The sequence below is a fragment of the Gadus morhua genome, chromosome 11 (assembly GCF_902167405.1).
Source record: "Gadus morhua chromosome 11, gadMor3.0, whole genome shotgun sequence".
Classification (NCBI taxonomy): Eukaryota; Metazoa; Chordata; class Actinopteri; order Gadiformes; family Gadidae; genus Gadus; species Gadus morhua.
Window position 1 is genome coordinate 18749129 of NC_044058.1, and position 21554 is coordinate 18770682.

Genomic DNA, 21554 nt, shown 5'->3' on the forward strand with positions numbered 1-21554 from the left:
GAGGGAGTGAGTGAGAATGTGCTTGTTTGCATCTATGTTTGCATGTATGTATGCATGTATGTATGCATGTATGTATGTATATGACTAAGTCTGTGCATGTATATATGTTTCCATGTATGTATGCATGCATGTCTGTGAGTGAGATGAGTGAGCCAGTGTACGTTTGTCTGTCTGTGGCTGCGCATGAGTGCGTAAGTAAGCGTGTGAACAGGACGTTGCATCCCCGGTCACACGCTTGTGGTCTCAGAGCTCCCCGAGGGAGGGCCGCTGTAATGTGGTGACTGGCTGCTGCGTGTCATTCACGGGCCGCTTACTTCAAACAGCCACGACATCTACCACCACATCTACTGACACCCGGCGCCACTGATGTAGAAAGGCACGGTTCTACAACAACCAGAGAGCCCAACATCTATTGATGACACCCCCCTAAACCTAGCCACCCCAAAAGACAAGAGAAACCATATATTAAAGACATCTCGAAAAGGAACGCAGAGTGGGGGAAAAATAATTGTCCATGGTGATGGTAAACCGACATCTTGCCTACAATAACCTGCACGGCTGCTGTCTGTGGGTGAAAGGGGTGGTCAGGGGAGGCAGGCTGCATTGTGACACGTGGATTACTGTACATCTGGGTGGCCGAGGAGTAAGGGTTTTCTCAGACCTCCAGGCTCACACTGGATTGCAGAGATGAACTGAGACGATGGCAATATTAGAGGCGGACAAGGTTGGTGTTATCTTGGCCGGAGCGAGAGAGAGTGAGATAGCCCGGGTTGCCGGCTTAATTGTATCAAGACTTAAACTGAATTTCTTTTGTGACTAATAACGATATGAATACTAATAAGTAACGCAACTGCACATCATCATAGTCCACGTGGTTGTGTGTGTGCAAAGAAATTAATAATCTACGTATAAATAAAGGGGAGGAAAAAAAGGGAGAGTAGTGCTTGCAACAAGTCGTCTAAAAACGTATAAATTACTACATGTCTGATGAAGCACATTAGTTCGTTCCCACATTCACATTACTTGATTTGCAGTATTATACTGCCTGTTTGGACGAAATGATTAGCCTTAGAGGAACAAATTACACATCGCCACCGTATCCAAGCAACGCATTTCATTCAATCTGCTACTTCTCTGTTTAAATTCCAACGGGGCCGTATTCCTACAGCAACGCGCTCCACGAGACCTATGGATCCATACCATCCTAACGCATCCTAGCATGTCAACATGTGTTAGCTCCATTAAAAAACAATGAAATAATGCATCAGCACTATATCACGGAAGAGATTTAACACCTAACACGACATAATGTATTATTCTATACAAATGGTAAAAGCGAGCACAATCCCTCCATCGTCTCCATATCATAATAAAGAGCCACATCCTAATACAGAAGCATATACAATAAGCTTGATATGATCTTGAGTGGGGAGGAACATATTACCCAGAATTCAACTGTGGCTGGCTGTACTTGGTAATATTGAGAACATTAAGTAATTGCTTTACAATATGAATAACAACATCAACAAAGGAAGAATGTACTTCCCTGGACCACCACCCGCAGCTGTGAATACATGGTGTACACATAGGGAGGATTACATCAGTTGTTCCCTTTTGTGCATTGGCAGTATCAGGGATTCTCTCTGACTGAGCTCATAACTGGAGCCCATAACTGGAGCCCGACCGACAATGGGGTTTAGAGAGAAAATGATGACTGATACAGATATTAAAAATATTGCTATATTGGCCGTTATTCAATATATTATGAGGCTTCCTGGGGGTGTGGCATCTCCTTGGGATTTGCTGTTCACCCTCCAGCTATGCTTCGGGCCACATTGACATCAAATTAAAATCATGAGCTAAAGAAACTAATTAATATTATGGGGAGGAGCTCCTAACCTTCACACAGAAGAACATGATGTAAAACGGTTGGTTTTGGGAGTATGTACTTGGATGTGCTCAGTCAAATCATTTAGAGGTTCAACAAACACAGTAGAGGATTTATATAGATGTAATTTATAAGTCAACACCAACGTTTTATATCGGCAGGTAGGATACTGATATATCTGTGATATATCTGTATATATATCGGCCGATATAATCTCACAACAGATATATAGGCTGGGTTCTACTCGCAACATTGTCTTGGAAAAAAGTCTACTTCAAATATATTAATATAGGACCTTATTCTAAAAAGTTTTTTATACAAAAGATTTCTTATGCATACACTAAAACAGTTGGCATTCTTCAAAGAATTCAATAAAATGCTTAAGCTAATTGTTTGCATGAATTTGATTCATGGATGCGCACGTATATTCTGCCAACGCAGGCCGGATAACGCTTTTGCTGATCAGAACCCGAGTGTGCCAGGTCTCCGTTCCAAGCCAATCTCACAAATTATACAAGCTGTCATTTTCAAAAGAAAAAAAACACCACCCAAGTACAGCCGCCCCTGTTCACTCGCTCCACGAGCCACATCTATTCCAACGAGACACCGCAGAGCACACGGCCAAGAGTAAAAACGCAACCGGAGGGCCGTAAATCGTCAGCGTATTGATCTGCCGTCTGCACGCTCCTCAGTCCTTAACCACTTCCATTTCGCTTGGCTGAGACAATGGAAACGCCGAAAGCACACAGGCTGTGTACAAGGGGTCCATGTCAGTTCTTACTGCCGAGGCAAACGAGAGATATGCAATGCATTTAGTGAAAGTGAACTCTACGACGATTGTCAACTTTGATTGCTTCGCCCTTAATCACAGTAACGGTGCTTTACAGGCCATCTATTGATGACACTCCCCTAACCCTACCCCCCCCCAAAGGCCAAGAGAAACCATAAATTAACAATGAAGAAATCACGAAAAAGGAACGCAGAGTGGGGGGAAAATAATTGCCCATGGTGATGGTAAACTGCCATCTTGCCTAAAATAACCTGCCAATTCAGATTCAGTGTGAAGCATAGTTCCTTCTATCGCAAGAGGATGAGGATACACCCGCAACACACAACCCCAACACACACACACACACACACACCCACACCCAGGGTGTATTTTCACACCACCCTGTGAGAATACGACAAGTTCATCGACACCAACAGAAAAAACACAGAAACAAAAAATCGAAGAAACACTTTCTCTGTTCTCAATGTGTTCTGTTCCGGCTTATATTGGATATAAGGAGCCAAACTGATTTAGTCTGTCGCTCAATTGAGTGTGTGCATACAGGCACACGCTCGACACAAGATGGCACAGAGAATACACTTTGAACACAAACTGTGTTCAAAGCTCTGCCGCGTCTCAAATGTTGGTTTCCCCCTCCAGCTTCTTCTGCACCCTCGGTGCTCCCTGCAGCACGCTACAAAACAACCCGCCCAGAGGATGAAGGTACAATGAAAGCAACCACAGAGTTCTATGGGGAAACTTTTGATATCTTTTCTCTCTCGCTTGTTCCTGCTGGTATGTCAAACCAAACACTTCCGCTGCGATTGCAGAGAAATGAGAGAGATATGTCCTTTGTGCGCAGGAAAAAACGGTTTGCCTGGAGGGGTTTCTGTTAACATTGTGTAGGGTGTGTAGGCTGTTGTGCCGCAGTGTAGTGCGTGACTAGAATAACACTGTTGACTGTAGCGGACTGTAGTTCTGTGCTTATAGGTGCGTGTTATAGGTGTGTGCGTATGTAGGTGTGTGTTTGCAGTTGCGTGTTTGTAGGTGTGTGCACCTGTAGTTGTGTGTGTTTGTAGGTTGGTGCGCCTGTAGGTGTGCGCTTATCGTTTTTTTGCAAAAATGCGTATTTAAGTGTGCGTCTGGCTGTGTGCTTCTGTAGGTGTGCATCTGGCAGTGTGCGTCTGGCAGTGTGCGTCTGGCAGTGTGTGTCTGGCAGTGTGTGTCTGTATGTCTGGTCTGTGGGGGTGTGTCTGTAGGTGTGGTCTGTAGGTCTAGTCTGTAGACCTGGTCTGTAGGTGTGTGTCTGTAGGTGTGCTCTGTAGGTGTGTGTCTGTAGGTGTGTGTCTGTAGGTGTGGTCTGTAGGTCTAGTCTGTAGACCTGGTCTGTAGGTGTGTGTCGGTAGGTGTGTGTCTGTAGGCGTGCGTCTGGCAGTGTGTCCCCTCCACTCACTCCACGATGGTCTCGCGGTCGGTGATGTCCCCCAGCACCATGCGCTGGATGATGCCGCTGTGCTCCTCCTCCGACAGGCTCTTGTGGGAGACCAGCGGCGTGTTGAACTTGGTGGCGGGGGAGGGGTCCACGCCCTGCAGCCACGCGTGGCCCTCGATCTCGTCCAGGGACGCCCGCCCCTTGGGGTCCCTCTGGAGCATGCGGTCGATCAGGCTGTGGACACAGAGGGACACGTTGAATGGACTGCATTTATTTGCCTTACAATAGAGTGGCGAAGTCACGCCCCTTCCGGTAGAGCCCATGGGAGATCGAAAAAGCATGAATGGGTTTCAAGGGAGAGAAAAAGTCATTATCTTCTGGTCCCAGTATTTATATGCCCCGGATTACACATATGTTGTTTGTCGATTTAAATGATAATTTTTCATGTCAAGAGCAGAGCGATCACCATGTCTGTACCGGAGTTAGTGCAGGGGGTCGACGTACATCATTCGCGTCGAGAACAGCGAAGAGCTGTAGTTCAATTTTTTTTTTGTTTTCTTTGCATGAAAAATCGTCGGGTGCAGTTAGGGTGAGGTGCCTTGCTCAGGGACACCTCGACACTCAGCTAGCCGGGGATTCGAACTAGCAACCCCAGCAGACCCGCTCTACCTCCTGAGCTACTGCCAATCCCCGCGTTGGGGGATGAGTTACAGGGATATGGAGAGAGGGATCAGTGCGTTTAAGGTCCACACACGTCCATGAGAGTCCACATTTGGTTTGTATTGCCTTCAAAATAAAAGGGTTTTAAAAAAGATAGGATTTCAGTTAAGTTGAGCCTAGGATGTGTAATCAGTGATAGTCACAGCTCGGCTTTAGCGCCTCAAAATGACTCAGACAGAAAAAGGTTTCAAACACTCAGATCATGGTGTAATGGGATTAGGAAGGGAAGGAGATATGCGGGCTGCATTGAATGATTATTCAAAGAAAATATAAGCTGCGGCTCCAACCATCTTAAAGCAGACCCTCTGACCCAAAATGTAAGTCTATATAGCTGGTTCATTTGTCTTGGAAGCATCGTTAGAATAAGATAACACTAATTTTAGTTGACACTCATTCTAGTGTTTAGACAAGACTGGATGTGAGTTGATGGTGTGGTAGTGTAAGCCCAAACTGAGCTCAAAAATAGAACCCATCACAGGCCATTGGCCAATATGCCTATGTATGCAAATATTGTAACCTCACCGCGAGCTGGAAGGATAGTGGTGCTTGCAATTTGAGAAGAATGCCGCAAAGCCATTATAGAACAATTTTCTGGAGGAAAAACCTTTTAAGGTACCATGCAGGCATAATTAGCCACACATGCAGGATGTCAAATCCCAAATTTATTCAGTTATTTTTGGCTGCCTGAACGGCGGCAAATTAAGTGCCAGGGCAAGAGTTGAGATAAAAACTGAAAACGGCATATTGCCTTTGAGGCATTTCTTGCTGTCTGAGTCGGGGGCCAACTTTTGCCAAGGCTCCACAAGATCAGTCCACCGTTACATAATCAGGCAATCTGGACCTGGGAACTTTGTGAGTTGAAAATATATATTTTTTTAAAAGGCATTGAATTCCTGACAAACAATTGCACCAAGGGCATTATATTACGACATTCACACTATCCACAAATCACTATGGTGTGGGGACAAATAAAAACTCTAACAAACACAGTACATTTCTGCTAACAATGTTGCCCCGCCTAGGTGAATTATCTTAATCCCCCAGGAGTTAAGAGATAAACCATAGTCCATCAGTCAGTCAGTGAGTCAATCAGCCAGTCAATCCAGTCTGGTCCAGTCCAGTCAGTCATCCGGGGGATTTGAGGGAGTAGCCGGGCCGAGGCACTACCAGCATGACAGCAGCACTGGCTGGGGGGGGGGGGGGTTGACAAAGTCCCTCCTCAGCAGGCAGCAGCAGAACAGGCCCGTCTATCTGAGCCCTGCCGGCCCGCTGATAAGAGCTGGGCCCTGGCGTGTCCGCTCAGCTATCTAAAGGGAATGGGCTTCCACGCATTGCACTGCATTTAAATTCACTCTCCGTGCCTCTCTATTGTTATGCGTAATAATTCACATCCCACCCCCCCCCCCCTCCCTCCCTCAGCCCCGCTGCTTACATAGGGTTGCGTATAAGCAACCCGCCGTATTTATAGTTCAATAAGAACTGGCCCCGCATCTGTCATTTCGTGGCTTATCCTTGAGCCGCAGGAGAGTTGACGCGCAACGGTACGACAAAGAGGTCAACACACTGAGTAATGTGTGGGTGAGTTATGAGTGAGTGTGAGTGAGTTGTGAGTGAGTGTGTGTGTGTGTTTGTGAGTGTATGCGCACAATTTCACACAGGGCAACAGATGCACCTTAGCATCGTACCGACACGGTTTACTGTAAGCCCGATAACAAACGCAAGAAAGATAAATTATGTGGTCTGCAAATAGTAATAATAATTATCGTTATATTTTTGCGGCGATTCCAAATAGGGCGGCAATTATCAGACTCCCAACAGTTCCGAGCGTTGCGTGGGGGTTCCAATAAACCAAAACATGAATTACCAGAAGGACAGCTCCTCAATGTACAACCATAGAGGGAGAGCGCTAGAGAGAGAGCTACAAAGTGGGAGAGAGGCGAAGGGAGAGGAGAGAGAGAGAAGAGAGAGACGGAGAGAGAGAGTGCTAGAGAGAGAGCTACAAGGGGGGAGAGAGGAGAAGAGAGAGGAGAGAGAGGGAGAGACAGAGAGAGACGAGGGAGAGACAGTGACGAGAGAGAGACAGGGACAGAGAGAGAGAGAGAAGCGAGAGAGAGACATTGAGTGAGTTAGTGATGAGAGAGAGATGAGCGAGACAGATGAGAGAGACAGAGACAGAGACAGAGACAGAGACAGAGACAGAGAGAGTGAAGCGTGAATTGTGCGTGTGTTTACAATTGTTTGTGTGCACTCTGCGGCGGTACAGTAATGACAGGAAGTGAGCCTAGGAACACTGTGTTCCACGCTCACCGCCTTGGCCTCACATCTATTGGCCCGTGTGAACGCCACCCGCGCGCCACACTGCTCAGGGAGAGAGGGAAGGGGGAGAAAGGCAGAGAAAGGGAGAAAAGAGACCATAATAGAGCGCTGGTTGGGGGGGGGGGGGGTGTTGGCGTCTGTGTTTTTGCATGGATTCAAAGAATAATCCTTAATTATCATATAAATGGCAGAAAAAACCACAACGCTCAGAATAATAACAGGAAGGCGAATGGGTTCAGTGCTATAAAAGAAAAAGAAAAGAAAAGAAAAATAAGTAATATATTTTTTTGCAGAGCGTAAATGTAATTTACAACTCTCACCACACACGGTGAGGGAGCCTGAGTAGTGATGGATAATGTGGGCTAATGTGAATCCACTAGTGCCTAGGCAACTGGAGCACGCACTAGCAGGAAACTTAGTTGTTATTTATAATCCCCGTTCCTCATTCATTCTAGCACACAAATAACATGGAAATGAAAACAGCCCCAACTCCTCCTGTTGGTGCTGCTGCTTTATATTCCCTTTAGGTCCCAAGATGCTCCTCTATGGGCCGCCCAGTCTCCCCAGGGCCGAGGGGGAGAGCAGCCTTTTCCTTACCCTTTCTCACAGGCGCTGCGGAACACAGAGAAAGGTCGACCAACGGCCCTTGGGCCAATTAACACAAAAGACAAGCCTAGCGAGGCCTTCCAGATTGCTTCCAAGTCCGTTTCATTTCAGGCCAAAGCAATCAAAATCGCTGTTTGCCACTTCAAGTCGCTTATTATTAGATTTAAATGCCGTTAAATGGCCAAATATGTGACATTGCTTCGGGTAGTACACCCAAGCCAAACTAGCAGATAGAATGTATGATAGAGACAGACCTGGAATGAAGGTTGGCCTCAGTTAAGCTGGCTAGTATAATCAAGTGAAAGATTAAAGTTAGAGTCCCGACTTTGCACAGGTTAAGGTGAAAGAATGGAAGGAAAGCAGTACATGTCCATATGTAAACCCCCGATGTAAATCTCTGAATGGTTGCATTAGCCGTTTATGGTGGTGCCAGTTTCCCTGCATTTCAGGGGTTTCGGGTGGTTTTAAATAAAATGCTTCAAGTACTCGAGACTCGACCAATCAAAAGTGTTTAGCTGCAAGGCCCACCCCTAAGTTCCCGGGAAAGGGACCTTTTGAGAGGTGTCCCTAGAACTATATTTAGACCATCGTTCCTGCCAAGTTCCCCCAAAGGTTCCTAGTTCCTTATGAAAGTTTCTGCGGTATAGTTTAACAAAATGTTGAAGATTTGTTTACAGTAGGTTGTAAGTACTAGAGCTGTGTTGAAAAAATCGATTTTTCGATTTTTAATCGATTCGCATATTAATGACCGATTATCGATTCATACGTCCAAAGATCGTTTTTTTTTTTTATAACCCTTTCAGTACTTCTCAGTTTATTAAGTGTGCGCAGTTTTTAAATAAAAATGCTTTTGGTAGCAACCGCTTTTGGGTGAATTCTTAATTATTTTCAAGCATAATAATAATGCACTGGTTAGTGTCCCAGTAGGAATCCACTGTTGCAGACAGTCACCTCAATGATGTCCTCCATTTATTGTCCTGAATTATCTTTCTTGAAGGTAGATTGACCCTTAACCTTTTCATCAGTCTTCCAGCCATCAGTAACTACCAATACTTGTAAGATTTGCTGTTTAATATTGATATAATACTAGTTTTAATATGTTGCTTCTCTACACAGTCATGAAGTGAAGGAAACGGTTCAAATACATTTTTCAGTTTTAATAACATTAACCCCCGGATCGAATCGAAATCGGATCGAAAATCAGATCAAAATCGGATCGAATGGAATCTGAGAAAATCGGAAAAAATCGATTCTGAAACTTAAAAATCTGAATCGAATCGATTCTTGAATTTTGAATCGAAACCCAGCTCTAGTAAGTACACTACAACATAATTGATTTATGTATTTTGATTACATTCATTTAAATTATATCTATTCCACAATATTTATTCAAATGTATATTCAAATATTAGATATTTCTTAATTTAAATTAATTTTACATACATTTTTTAATCGTTTAAGGCAGCTGAATTATGAAGACAAGTTGACCAAAATAATCGCGATTATGATTTATGCGTAATAAAGCATATTAGAGCCCATAATAGATAGTTGAACGCAATAGAGGCCTACTCTATCCTCATCAAAAAAAGCAGCCTAGCAAATAAATGTATAGACATAAAACATGAGACCATGTAGCCCACAAAGCAGCTACCAAGCTACAGGCATTGAGCCATTACCATCTCTCACACACACTAACACCTTTAGTCCTGGAACAGTGTTCATCCTTCAGTCAGTTCATTAGGCGCAGGCGCAGCTCATCTGACAGACGATACTTGGAATAGCGCAAGCAGCATCAGTGTGGTGGTGGTACGAACCCCTGCAAGCAGGGTGCTTGGAGGGGAAACAGGTGTAGCCCAGGAATCCTTCTCAACAATTACACTGGCGCCTATTTTGACGGGGTGTGACAAGGACTCACTGGCGTTGAGACCAAACACCTTTTCCCACCCCTGCAGTCAAACTAATCAGATTGCTTACAGCTGTCCCCTGCTTAGCCATCCAATCGCGTCAGATGTAGCCGCCAAAAGCGAGAGGAGATAAGTGTCTATTTCCTGCGCCTAAAAATAGCCACACATGCGGCAGGATTGTAAGCATAAAGAACAGGCCATATGCCGCATTTCAAGTCCAATGGTGCCGAGGTTCACAATGACTCTCGGCGAAAAACAGTACGAAAACCTGGACAGACCTGATGGACTGAAAAATACGGATTGCCGTCAACACTTCTCTCTTTTAGGTAGAAAATTGCTTTTCTTTGAAAGCAGCCAGCACAATGTCCCTACCACCCCTATTACATAGAGTTCACAGACTCGCTCTTAATCTGCGGCCAAGATGGAACGCTGGAGTGTTGTTGGAGGAGCCCAACACTGCCATTTGCCTGGTCCATTTTCTTACCAAAATGTAATGAGGCCGGGAACCAGAACTCCATAATCCACCAATCCGGTCAGTGGAGTGTTCAGATTAGTGTCGGCCATTACATGTAATCCAGAGAAGAAAGATAGAGCTTTAAAACAGCCAACCCATTAACAAATTCTAAATTCACTTTTATCTACTCTAGTCCAGGAAAGCGTCTCGTCGATTAGTGCCAGGAAGCAAGGATTTACGTTGATTTAGTTGAACAAACTATCGCGAGTAAAGCATGTGTTCTGTACAACAAGCATGTTATCGGTGGACAAAACTATCTACGATAAGGGTGTGGCTCCATCTTGGGCCAAGGGGATTGCTTGCATGCTGCCAAAACAAACAAAAACATTGCATCATGGTACCGCACACATTGGCGGTCGATGGGTGTTGTTGGATGCAGTAGTTTTGCAGTAGAATTGCCGTCGGCCAACCATCTATAGTTGGGTGTCTATGTTTCTTGAGGAAGTGTGCAACATTCTAAAAGGAAGCCTGTTACACCACATTCCAATCTCAACTAAATGTCTTCATATTTAAAAAACAATGTATTTAGTGTTGTAATTTTAAAACATACAAATCTTTATGTGAAGCGGCAGTCCAGGTTTCTGTATGTTCTAGTGAGCAGGTATTCTTGTGGAATCTCTCTTGTATATAACCAAGCACACCATCACTTATCCCTCGTAGAAATTTGTTAAAAATGACTGGCACCTCAAGTCCCTCTAGGAATTTATTTTTTGATCTGCACACTTGGAACTTCCAAAATGCAACTTTTGATGCAAGCACAAGAGTCTCTAGATTCTCAAGTTATTGTAAACCCTGTTTAACTGTTAACGAAGCGGAGGTTGTTTTAAGGATTGTCAAACACGGTTACAAGCCGGACCGGGGGAAGGCACTAGCATGCTAAATATTAGCACTGGAGCCATGGAAACTACCTGACAGCAGTGGCCATCAAGAGTGAACTAAACAACAGTGACATCAACAACAGAGTGGGTTTCTATGTGCATGTTTGTGTGTGCTCGTGTGATTGTGTGCGTGTAAGGCAAAGAGAGAAAGTGTGCGTGTATGTGTACGTGAGAGAGAAAGTGTGCGTGTATGTGTACGTGAGAGAGAAAGTGTGCGTGTATGTGTACGTGAGAGAGAAAGTGTGCGTGTACGTGAGAGAGAAAGTGTGTGTGTGTGTGTGTGTGTGTGTGTGTGTGTGTGTGTGTGTGTGTGTGTGTGTGTGTGTGTGTGTGTGTGTGTGTGTGTGTGTGTGTGTGTGTGTGTGTGTGTGTGTGTGTGTGTGTGTGTGTGTCTTACTCTTCACATGCGTTTGAAACGTGGGCAGGTACAGTGTATTTACAGTCCATGATCATGGTTAGGGTCTCACTGTCGTTGGCCTCTTGGAAGGGCGGCTGGCCACACACCAACATGAACAGGATCACCCCCAGACTCCATATGTCTGAAGCGAGAGGGACAGAGAGCAAACAGGATTTGGTCAGGTTGTGGTTCATTCAATTAACCTCACTTTAGGAGCCATTCGTTACATGTGCGAGCGTGACACGTAAAGAGATGCCAACAGATAAAAATAAATAAAAAGGACAGCCTGAAAATGCTTTGCCAAGTAAATAAACCTTAATGTGAAGGTGATTGTTATCACTTCTAACTTATGGGTACTAAACCTACAGGGATGAAAGAACATGTAAGAAACACGTAAAAACTGTGCTTAAGTGCTTGATGGATTAGAGGTAGAGCGAGAGCTTACACAGAGACATAAACAGCATATCCTCACCTCAAATACACTGCCATAGCTCCCCAGAGCTATGGCAGAACTATACTCCCCAGAACTATACTCTGCAGCTCAGAGTATAGTTGTGCTTTTCTTGCCAGCTGAGAGTGGAGGGCTAACAGCAGGGACATTTAGAGGATGTTTCAGAAATCCTCTAGAAGCCAGACAGGAAGTGGACCAATTCCAGGAAGAACATGGTTATGGGGAGAGAAAAGGAGAATACCAGAGAGCGAAAGAGGGACTGAGTGTTGGAGAGAGAGAGAAGTGTTTGTGCTTATGCATTAGGATGTGGGCGGCAGTTTGCAAAATGCCAATTTCTTTATGTCTCGGGACAACTTTGCCGATCCTGTTTAGGCAGATTTGCTGCTTCACATGTGGAGAATCTGTGCACAGCGACGGCTCAGGACGGGGCGTGCACGACGCCTTTGTGCACGTGGGAAAATGAGGGCAAACTGCCAGAGTGCGTCTGTATCGCTTTCTTTACTGTACAGTTAAAACCATAACAAAACCGGCGTGGGGCGCGCGCTAGTTCGGCGGGTAGAGCGTGTGCCATTTAAGGCTCAGTACTGATCGCAGCAACCCAGGTTTGATTCACACCTCTGGTCCTTTGCTTCATGCCCTCCCCTCTATCTCCCATACATTCCTGTCTTACTCACACTGTAATAAAGCTTATAAAAATATATAATAATAAGCATCGCTGTGTACTGTTCTCTTTACTGTACAGTTAAAACAATCAAAAACACAGAGTATCTACGTACTGTGTTCATAGGGTTGAATTCACACGCTTTCTGTTTCCCGTGAAAAGCTGTCAGCATGTGGAAGCACTGGCCCATGCAGATGCCAAACAAACCAAATGCAGGACACCTACACGCAGACCCACACCCCCACAGGTACCAGGACTAAATAAAGAAGGGCGAGAAACATCCTGCAGCATGCAGCTTGGAGAGTAAACACAAGCCCGGCTGATACTCCTGCTTGCAGACACAAACAAAGGTTTTCCGTCAGACTGTTAAGTAGCCATACAGGGTCAATAAAGGATATCTAAAGATCACATTAAAACACTGGAAGCGCCAGAAGCACTAACAACTTTTGACTGCCCGGTCTGAACCACATTCTGTTGTAGTGGCACTAAGAGGCCACTGGATGGTTCAACTGCTGCAACAGTCTCCGGTCGCCTCACCCTCTTGACAGATTTATAGTTTTAGTATTGAGTATAATGCCTGAGCTTGATTAGATTTTTGTTTGTACTGTTCACATAGTGCTATAAGAAATACACAATATAGAACAAAGGAAAATATACTTTGGGTTTTGCTTCAAATGGTCAAATCTTGTCAGAAAGCACACAGGAAAAGTGTGGCCTTATTATTTGCAGTTCTCAACAACTTAGTTGGGTTTGGGCAACACAACTAGGTAAAGGGTAAGGGTAAGGCAGAAAGCCCTTTCTGGCTAGGGTTAGCCCACCAACCACACCAAAAAAATAGAACGTTACCATTTCAGGAAGCCCAGAGTAATGCCCAAGCACACACACTGGCACTGAAACCCTGAGAAAGAAAAGCATTCTACTGCTGATAAGGGACCCTTGAGCAGATCAGAAAGATCAACCGATTCTGCTTAAGAACTTTTCCCTGCTACTTTAAAGTACTATAACATTACGTTGTTTACTCTTATGTCTTATTATAAGTCATTTGCGATGCATACTGGAGTACAAGGTAAACTGCGGCCTTGCAGCTACAGCGGGGTTCATGTGTACAGCTTTTGAAGATGCGAAATCTGTATATCAACTCAGAAATGTAAGAACCTGAATGTAACGCATAAACATATCCAGGAGATGACTTGAGCAAGCAATGCTGAGACATGACCCAAGATTTCTACAAGAATGATTTATATTTACTAGCGGTCAAACAGAGCCCCCCCCTCTCCCGTCAAGGCTTTCCTAGTGTGGAGGCATCCAACACTCCCTCCTCACCTCATCAGTGCAATAGAAACACAGGGCTCGTTCAGTCTGATGGGGCAGAGGGAGACATCTGCATCACTCTCGTTAAATATTGGCAGCTCTGTGCCTAATTATACAGAGGAGCATTTTAGGCAAATTTCTAATTAAGCTAATGCCCTCAAACACTTTATACGATTGGCAGAGGTACACTTGGTAGTGTGCAAATAATTTTTTGCTGGATAGGCGGAAAATCCAAAGAAAACTCGACTATCGCAATAAATAGCGCTGGTGATGTGATCTTTCATTACTTCATTATTTTCGATCAGTAGCCACAGGCATCTGAGCACATTTAGCCTGGGGAAAGAAGGCTAATAAAAAACAGTTATTCAATGTCTGGTAACAGCGATGTCTGTAGAATTGTACTAAGCCCAGGAACAGGGTGAAACATGATTTTGAGGAGCTGGTTTTAAAAAGTAGGACTACCCTAGGGTGACTTAACATAACTAAAATGATATACATTATATATAATAATATTGAGATGTAATTTGGCAATCACTTCTAATTCTAACTTTTAAGACTGATAAAACTAAGCAGGGCGATGGCGTGTGTTTGAAAGCCTCTTCAGCTATGAAGGAATAGGAGCTGGCAGTCTTGCGGAGACTTGATCCTCATTATAATTATATATATTATTTTTTGTATGACACGTCAGCATAACTCTCCCATCCATAAACCACAAGCCATGTCTTTGGCCTTGACGCGAGTTCTCCAAACTCCCTAATGAACTGGAAAACATTTGGAGGCAGATGGCTACCGTAACATTCATTTATACAACCGCTTGGTGTGTGAGACACCAGCAGCTGAATTACAAAAAGGGGTTTGACTCTATTAATCTTGCTTTTCCCATCGCTCCCCATTTAAAATACAGAGGAAAATCTTGGCTGGTTGGAAACAGGGTCGTCTCCCGCAGTAAAAAACATCAGCATTAGCCTGCAAGCCTGGTGTCTGTGCTAGCATTGGGTCTGGATTAGCAGGCTAGCCTGGTGTCTGTGCTAGCATTGGGTATGCATTAGCAGGTGAGCCTGGTGTCTACGCTAGCCTTGGGTCTGCATTAGCAGGTAAGCCTGGTATCTGCGCTAGCCTTGGGTCTGTATTAGCAGGTTAGCCTGGTGTCTGCGCTAGCCTTGGGTCTGCATTAGCAGGTTAGCCTGGTGTCTGCCCTCGCCTACTTTTCCATCTTAGACCAGGCTTCTCAACACAAGTGCATCTTTCATCCTGTCTGATATGATCCCCGCAGCCTTCAGAGATGCCGTGCTGGTGGAAAGAAAGTATACACTTTCTTTAATGTCTGTGGATGAACCATTAGCTCATGGCCACTAAAGCAAACGCAAGTTCAAGTTAGAATGGAAAATAAACATGAAGGAACGCTGCCGAGGCCCCAAGGACAATGTTCTCATTACATTGACATTGGATCAGAGTTTCTTTCATGTTTTGGTGTGACAGCGAGGTGGCTCTTAGAGTGCACTGCAAGGCTCCCAGCAGCCCCAAATGGAAATGCAATGAAAACACTCATCCAGGGCGATAAAAAAAAAAACACTGCATGTCAGCATGAAGGGTAATGGGTTATTTTGATCCGTGGCATCAAAGGCGTTACTATGACAGCCCTCTGAAATACATGCTGGCACTCCGATAGCAATTGAGAGTGCCAGCATGTTGGTCCAACACCAAGTCTTTGGATTGGAAAGGAACAGGGTCCAGCACATTACGCTCCACATCTGCTTCATTTTAGTGGAGCTCCGTAGCCCTAAACTCTGCCCCTACTGGCGGCCTCACTCCTCAGCTTCTGCTTTCTCAATGCAGAGAAAGGTCAGCGGCGACATCATTGTAGTTGCACACCATGTACCAATCAGTCCTCTGCCATGCCTCGACAAATGCAGGATCATTCGAGAAGCCTTTGCTGTGATGAGGAAGGTCTGTGCCAAGCCAGTGCGTGTGTTGGTGTGTGCGTGTGTGATTTGAAGTTCTGGCTTCCCAGAGCCAGAAGGAACTCTATATGCTCCTGTCGCTTGGGTTGGTGCATTACAAGGTTGAAAAGTCGCTGTGTGATTGAGCGATTGCATTCCCACATTGTAAAAGGTACTGTCCAAAGTACACACCAGCACCAGCAGATGTAGCTCCGATAAGCAGCCGGGTGTTGAACGGACTTGGCCACTTTTAAAATGTTTGGTTTTAAAATATGGACAATTTACAGCCTAGACGATGTTGAACAGAGTAGCTTCCATGCGGTAACGCAACATATGCTTTAGTGACTATGCTTCTCTTGATCCGATCTGTCATTATTGATTTGTAATCATGAGGCAGCATCCACCCACAGCCAAACTACTAAAAGCTCTCCATCTGCCAAGACCATACTGGGGAGGTAAATGCAATTGATCCAGCACAAGATTTTGAACAAAGACTTTCTTTGAATCTGCTAAGAACCATTTACTGGCTGCAGAAAATTAATTGCTGAATCTGGGTGGTTTAGTTCAACATGAGTCAAACGCATTTAAGTTGATTTACATATTGCATTTGTATACGCAACCGGTTTGAAACTCTTAGATTTCTACCTCTCTTACATCTGGACAGCTGGCTGTATTTTAAGGATGTACTAGTTTACCTATAGCAATGCTGTTCATCGCACAGGCGATAGGCCGACATAATGACAATAAGAGAACATCACTACTGCGAAGCATTGGGATAGCCAATATTTAGATAAAAATAAAACACATGTTATATAATTTGATGGAAGATGTATCTCTAGGTGTATTCAAAGCTGTAGAATCTTGTATTGGTAATGGAAAAGTTAACTGGATTGCATATTTATCATTCAGCCAGCTTCCATCATTCATCCAAGCAGCAACAACAGCTGATTAAGAAAGTCATTTTGGCATTGGATTCCTGGAACACTTTGGTCTATCTCCAATCCAAAATCACAAAGAAGGCAATAGGCCAAAAGGGGAAACGTAAAGACTCAAGCAGCATGCGGAAACAGGAGCATGTTTACTCAATAACTTGCTTTACCTGCTTCTTACAAACAAAAGCCTTTCGTTTTAAAGATAAGATGTAGAAAATTCAGAAAGACAAAATCATGGTTCATCAGAAAAAAGCCGTCTTCATTTTAGCCCGAGCCAATCTATTAATTCTCCAAATAAACTATTTCCTCCGCCCTGGGACTGGTCGCATGATCAACTCCTACACGGCTACAATATGCCCCCATCCTTTACTGATTTGTTAGGAAACAGCTAATGACTTTCTCCTTCTCCAGCCAGATAATTAAGGAAAAGTGTATTCAACACACACACACACACACACACACACACACACACACACACACACACACACACACACACACACACACACACACACACACACACACACACACACACACACACACACACACACACACACCTCCCCCTCTATGTTCTCATTTTAGTAAAAGAGAACATTAACTCATGGGTTAGGCGGACAAGGACACACCTAGCGACTTCATTTGTGGACAGGCTCATATGCCGGGCGACAGCAGCTGAGCATAGGCTCAGCCAAGCCCAATAAGGTTAACGAAATACTTGAAATGCATCAGAAAAAAAGAAAAAAACAGCCCTTAACGTTTTCATCAGATCCCTTAAAATAGTAAACTATACTTTTTCCTTAAATTACAATAAAAACACAAATATAAATACAAAAACAATCGTATCCAGTAGGCAGTTTGGTATCTGTTGCACGTGAACCACAATGACGTTCACCAGAGATCCCTGACACCAATGACTCGGAAACCTTTTGTCACGGTTAAAATTAACTCCCTTCCCTCGGTTAGGCCGAAGCCATCTCAAGTGGGCCGACACAACACTGTTGCTTCAAAGTCGTGCCGTGTAACTCGACGCAAGCCTTTAATGAACAACCCAAAACAATATTCTTTGCCCAACCGGTACGCTCTCTCAACACCACAAACAAACACATTGAGGCACACGCATTGCATACCAACAAAGGATTCAGGGAGAACCGAATGATTGCTGTGTGCTTTCATTGTGACAATGCTCTGGTGGGTGGTCCCGGTGTCTCTTCTTCCTCGCAGAAAGGCCGACATCCCACACGCAATCTGACGTTATGTTGATTGCCTGCAGTGTGTGCGTGTGTAGTATTGTAACTTGCGTGCATGCCAATCATGACTAACCAAAAGGAAAACATCTTGTCTTCATCTATTCGCTCTAAGTAACGTGTACGTATTAAAGGACAAGCACACTGACATACACAGTCTAGTTAGTGGCTGAGCAGTCCAGAGCAACTGCAGAAGCATTCTCGGTTGGTTCACAGAAATACCACCATAGATTTGTTTCCTAGAAGCTTATGCACTACCCAGTATGCTTCCTGCCTGCTGTAGATAGATGCAGTAGGCCAGGATCCATAGCAGAGTATCCTTATTATTACTCACATAGGGGTACTGTCATGTCTCTCGCATTCTACACATTGACTATTCAAATATTGTACTGGAAACCTCAAAAGTAATTGTCTGGGCTTATTAAACAACAGGAAATCTGTGTTCACATTAGGCCTTGGTCAATTAACAAGGGAAAAAAAAAATCGGTCACCGGTGGTTAAAACATCAATGACTGAAAAGATGAATCATATCGTTTGCGATGTAAACAGTTTGGGCTACAGAAAACAATGATTTGTGTATCCTAATCAGATTTGATTCAAAATGTATATTACAAACACGCGTGCATTCTCTTCCTCCAAACAGAGGTTGACAAAAAACTATCGTCCATTGCTGCAGTGAATCATTTGTATAAGATGCGGGCAATGTGTTCACTGGAGAAGCATGTTGACTGTCAGGTGTGACTGCATTCCTCCTTATACACTCTGATTATAAGCCTTAACTAGATGATAGGCGGCATGTCTCAACAGAGTCACTGCGTTATCTAACAAAGCTATGTTGCAGTTGTTGGTTTTGTTGCGACTAGGCAAAAGCAAGGCAGAAACTCCCATGAGGAATCACAAAGTAAAGTTCAGCTGGTTTATAGACATTGTGGTTTCATAGAAATTCTGCAGACTCTTTGCAATGCTTCAGTATTGCTCAAATATTTTCAGCGAAAGTAAATGTGAAAGTAAAAGTAAATTGCGGTCTTCCAATACAACCTACATGTAATGAAACTAGAACTAATGCATTGGGAGATGTTGTAGTGTGTTTTGCTCAAAAGGTTATAATTTAAAGCAGTGGGGAACATTTTAATCAAAGAAAGATGTTACAGTATTTTTCTGTAGTCATTGAGTTTCAATATTGTTTTGCATTGGCATGATACAAGTAGGCATAAAGCTCACTCAAGAGAGACTGAATGTTCCCTCTTAAATGGATATTTACACATCAATCAGGAGTGTAACCTAACCAGCAACTTTTGGTTCAACATGAGCTGGCGTTCATTTGTTATTAATGAATAACACAGGGTGGCATAACATGGCACGTCGTGATACGGGGGGAAGGGGGGTATTACCGCAGGGCAATGGCATCCAGTGGAGTCAGCCTGGTTTTGGTTATCGACTCGTCCTCCAATTTTTTTGATATTGTTTTCCTATTTTCTGTTGTTTTCCATTATCATTCAGGCCTGCATGCATGCACGCACTTACATGTGTAGGGCCCTATGAAATCCGTTTTATTTTTTTCCAAATTCCGTTTTATTTTTTTCCAAATTCTGTTTGTTCCGTTTTAATTTTCATGAATTCCGTTTTTACCCTTAAAGCTATTAAAATCATCAGAACGAGTGTCAAATAAGTGCGAACGAATACAATTTAATCAGATAGAAGACTTCATTTATTAAAACATCACAACATTGCACTGTTTTTAGTGCTTCAAATAAAAACATGACATAAATATTAAAGTGCTTATAAACTCTTTTTTTATAAACTCAAATTGTTGTTTGAAGGGGCGTGCCCTGGCTACGGCGTTCATTGTTTTTTATATGGATTTTGGACTTCAAGTGGTCATCACACGTATCTTTGCGTTTCCAATCGATAGTATGTTGACATATTCTACAAAACAGCTGATCACCTGAGTGATAGAAGTGTTTTGGATATTGTTCGGCTCTGAATTTGGGGTTAGAACCGAATGGGCGCTTCAACTTCTTCTTCGGCTTCTTGTTAGGAGCGGGACCTATTGTTTGCGTGGTGGACCGGGGATTTTTTTTTTAACATTGTTGTGGGAGTGACTGCTAAACATTCAGTTACGTTAATGTCACCTGTGTTGTTTCCCTTTTCCTTCGAAACTCGCTAGCCTTCGAAATTTTTTAGCCTCAAGCATACCCAAGCCTGCTGCCGCAATGACAGGGTTCAAGATATTTAACAAACCATCAGTTCACAAACACCTTAAAGACCAGCATTTAAGCAGAATAGCGGCACATAGATCAAAATGCATGAGCAGGCACGCAGAATGCTGAAGTGTTGTTCTTAAAACCAAATGTGCACAGACCTCTTTTCTTAACACTAATTAACCTGCATCCTTTCAGCACTCAGGAATAACAGGCCTTGTCATGTGCAGTAGACATGTGACTAGTGGGGGCAATAGTGTCTGACAGCTGAAGGGCCAGCCAAGATCGCTTACCTGTCACACACGGACACAGCTACTGCTGCTCAAACCACTGCTGTCCTCAGCCAGTGACAGACATCAAGGAAACGCTGTTCATTACTGGAGAGGATAGCAAACCGTGGATTTAAATGAGGTATATCTCTATTCTCTACATGCAAGCACACGTCCATGTATCGGGATAGAGTGTCTATGTGCAGCGAACAGAGACCTAACAGACAGACACATCAAAGTTTGATATAACACTAGTCGGTTAAAATAACGACTTTGGTTGGCATGGTAGGGGGGGTTTGCTATTCTACCGCCCACAGCAGCACTCTAGTATGCCCGAGCGGGCCTACGCCCTAGTTGTCAGATTTTTTGTCAGAGGTGCTTCAGAAACCCATCACAGTTCACCAGGCCACCCAACGTTTGAACCTGAAAATAATTGATCCAGCTGGTGTATAAGGATTCAATGTCCGAGAGAAAAGATATCCACAAACAGATAACAATGCCAATATGTATTCCGCAGCATTGAGTGTCTTGTATTATGCAATTAACCTTTTACTATGTGCAAAACATCCCTCAATGCATCGGAATGAAGAGCTTTAATTTAGTTCAGAACAAGCACACTGCGGAGGCCAAAGAAAACTATGAAGTCCCCCACTCTCTGTTATCCATAGAGCAGAACTACAATGACAGCTTTGATCTGTAAGCGAAGCCGGGCGTTGAAGTGGAGAATTGTTCTCCTTTTAAAAATTCAAAAAATGGTAATTGTGGTACTGGAGCATATTGTGCCCTCACTCCCACACCCGGATCCCCGCACACACACACTCATGCACCGCCCTGTCATCCAGCGAGTGACATGAAGAGTAACAGATGTTGAGAGTGGTTCTGGCACCAGAGAGCACCCAGGGAGTACTGATGCAGACGGCACCGCCTCACCGATCAGGGAGAGCGAGAGAAGGATGGGTGGGTGAGAGGGAGGGGACGGATGAGAGAGAGATGTGAAAGAGGGGAGGGATGCAATAGAGAGATGTGAGAGAAGGACTGCCACAGAGAGAGAAAAGGAAACGGGCGAGTCGGAAAGAGGACCTGGGGAATCACGGGAGTTCCATGTGACTGCAGACAGCAAAGCA

At 44.0% G+C, this 21554-nt stretch overlaps 1 protein-coding gene across 3 annotated transcripts in view; it reads right to left on the reverse strand.

Moving 5' to 3' along the window:
• The window catches only part of snrka (SNF related kinase a), a 46076-nt gene that overhangs the window by 12600 nt on the left and 11922 nt on the right, over positions 1-21554 (reverse strand). For all 3 annotated transcript variants that reach the window (XM_030369565.1, XM_030369566.1, XM_030369567.1), the window contains exons 3-4: positions 11425-11566; positions 4111-4323 (exon numbers count right to left, since the gene is read on the reverse strand). In XM_030369565.1, the coding sequence (XP_030225425.1) occupies positions 4111-4323; positions 11425-11566 (355 nt within the window). The remainder of the gene's footprint in view (positions 1-4110; positions 4324-11424; positions 11567-21554) is intronic.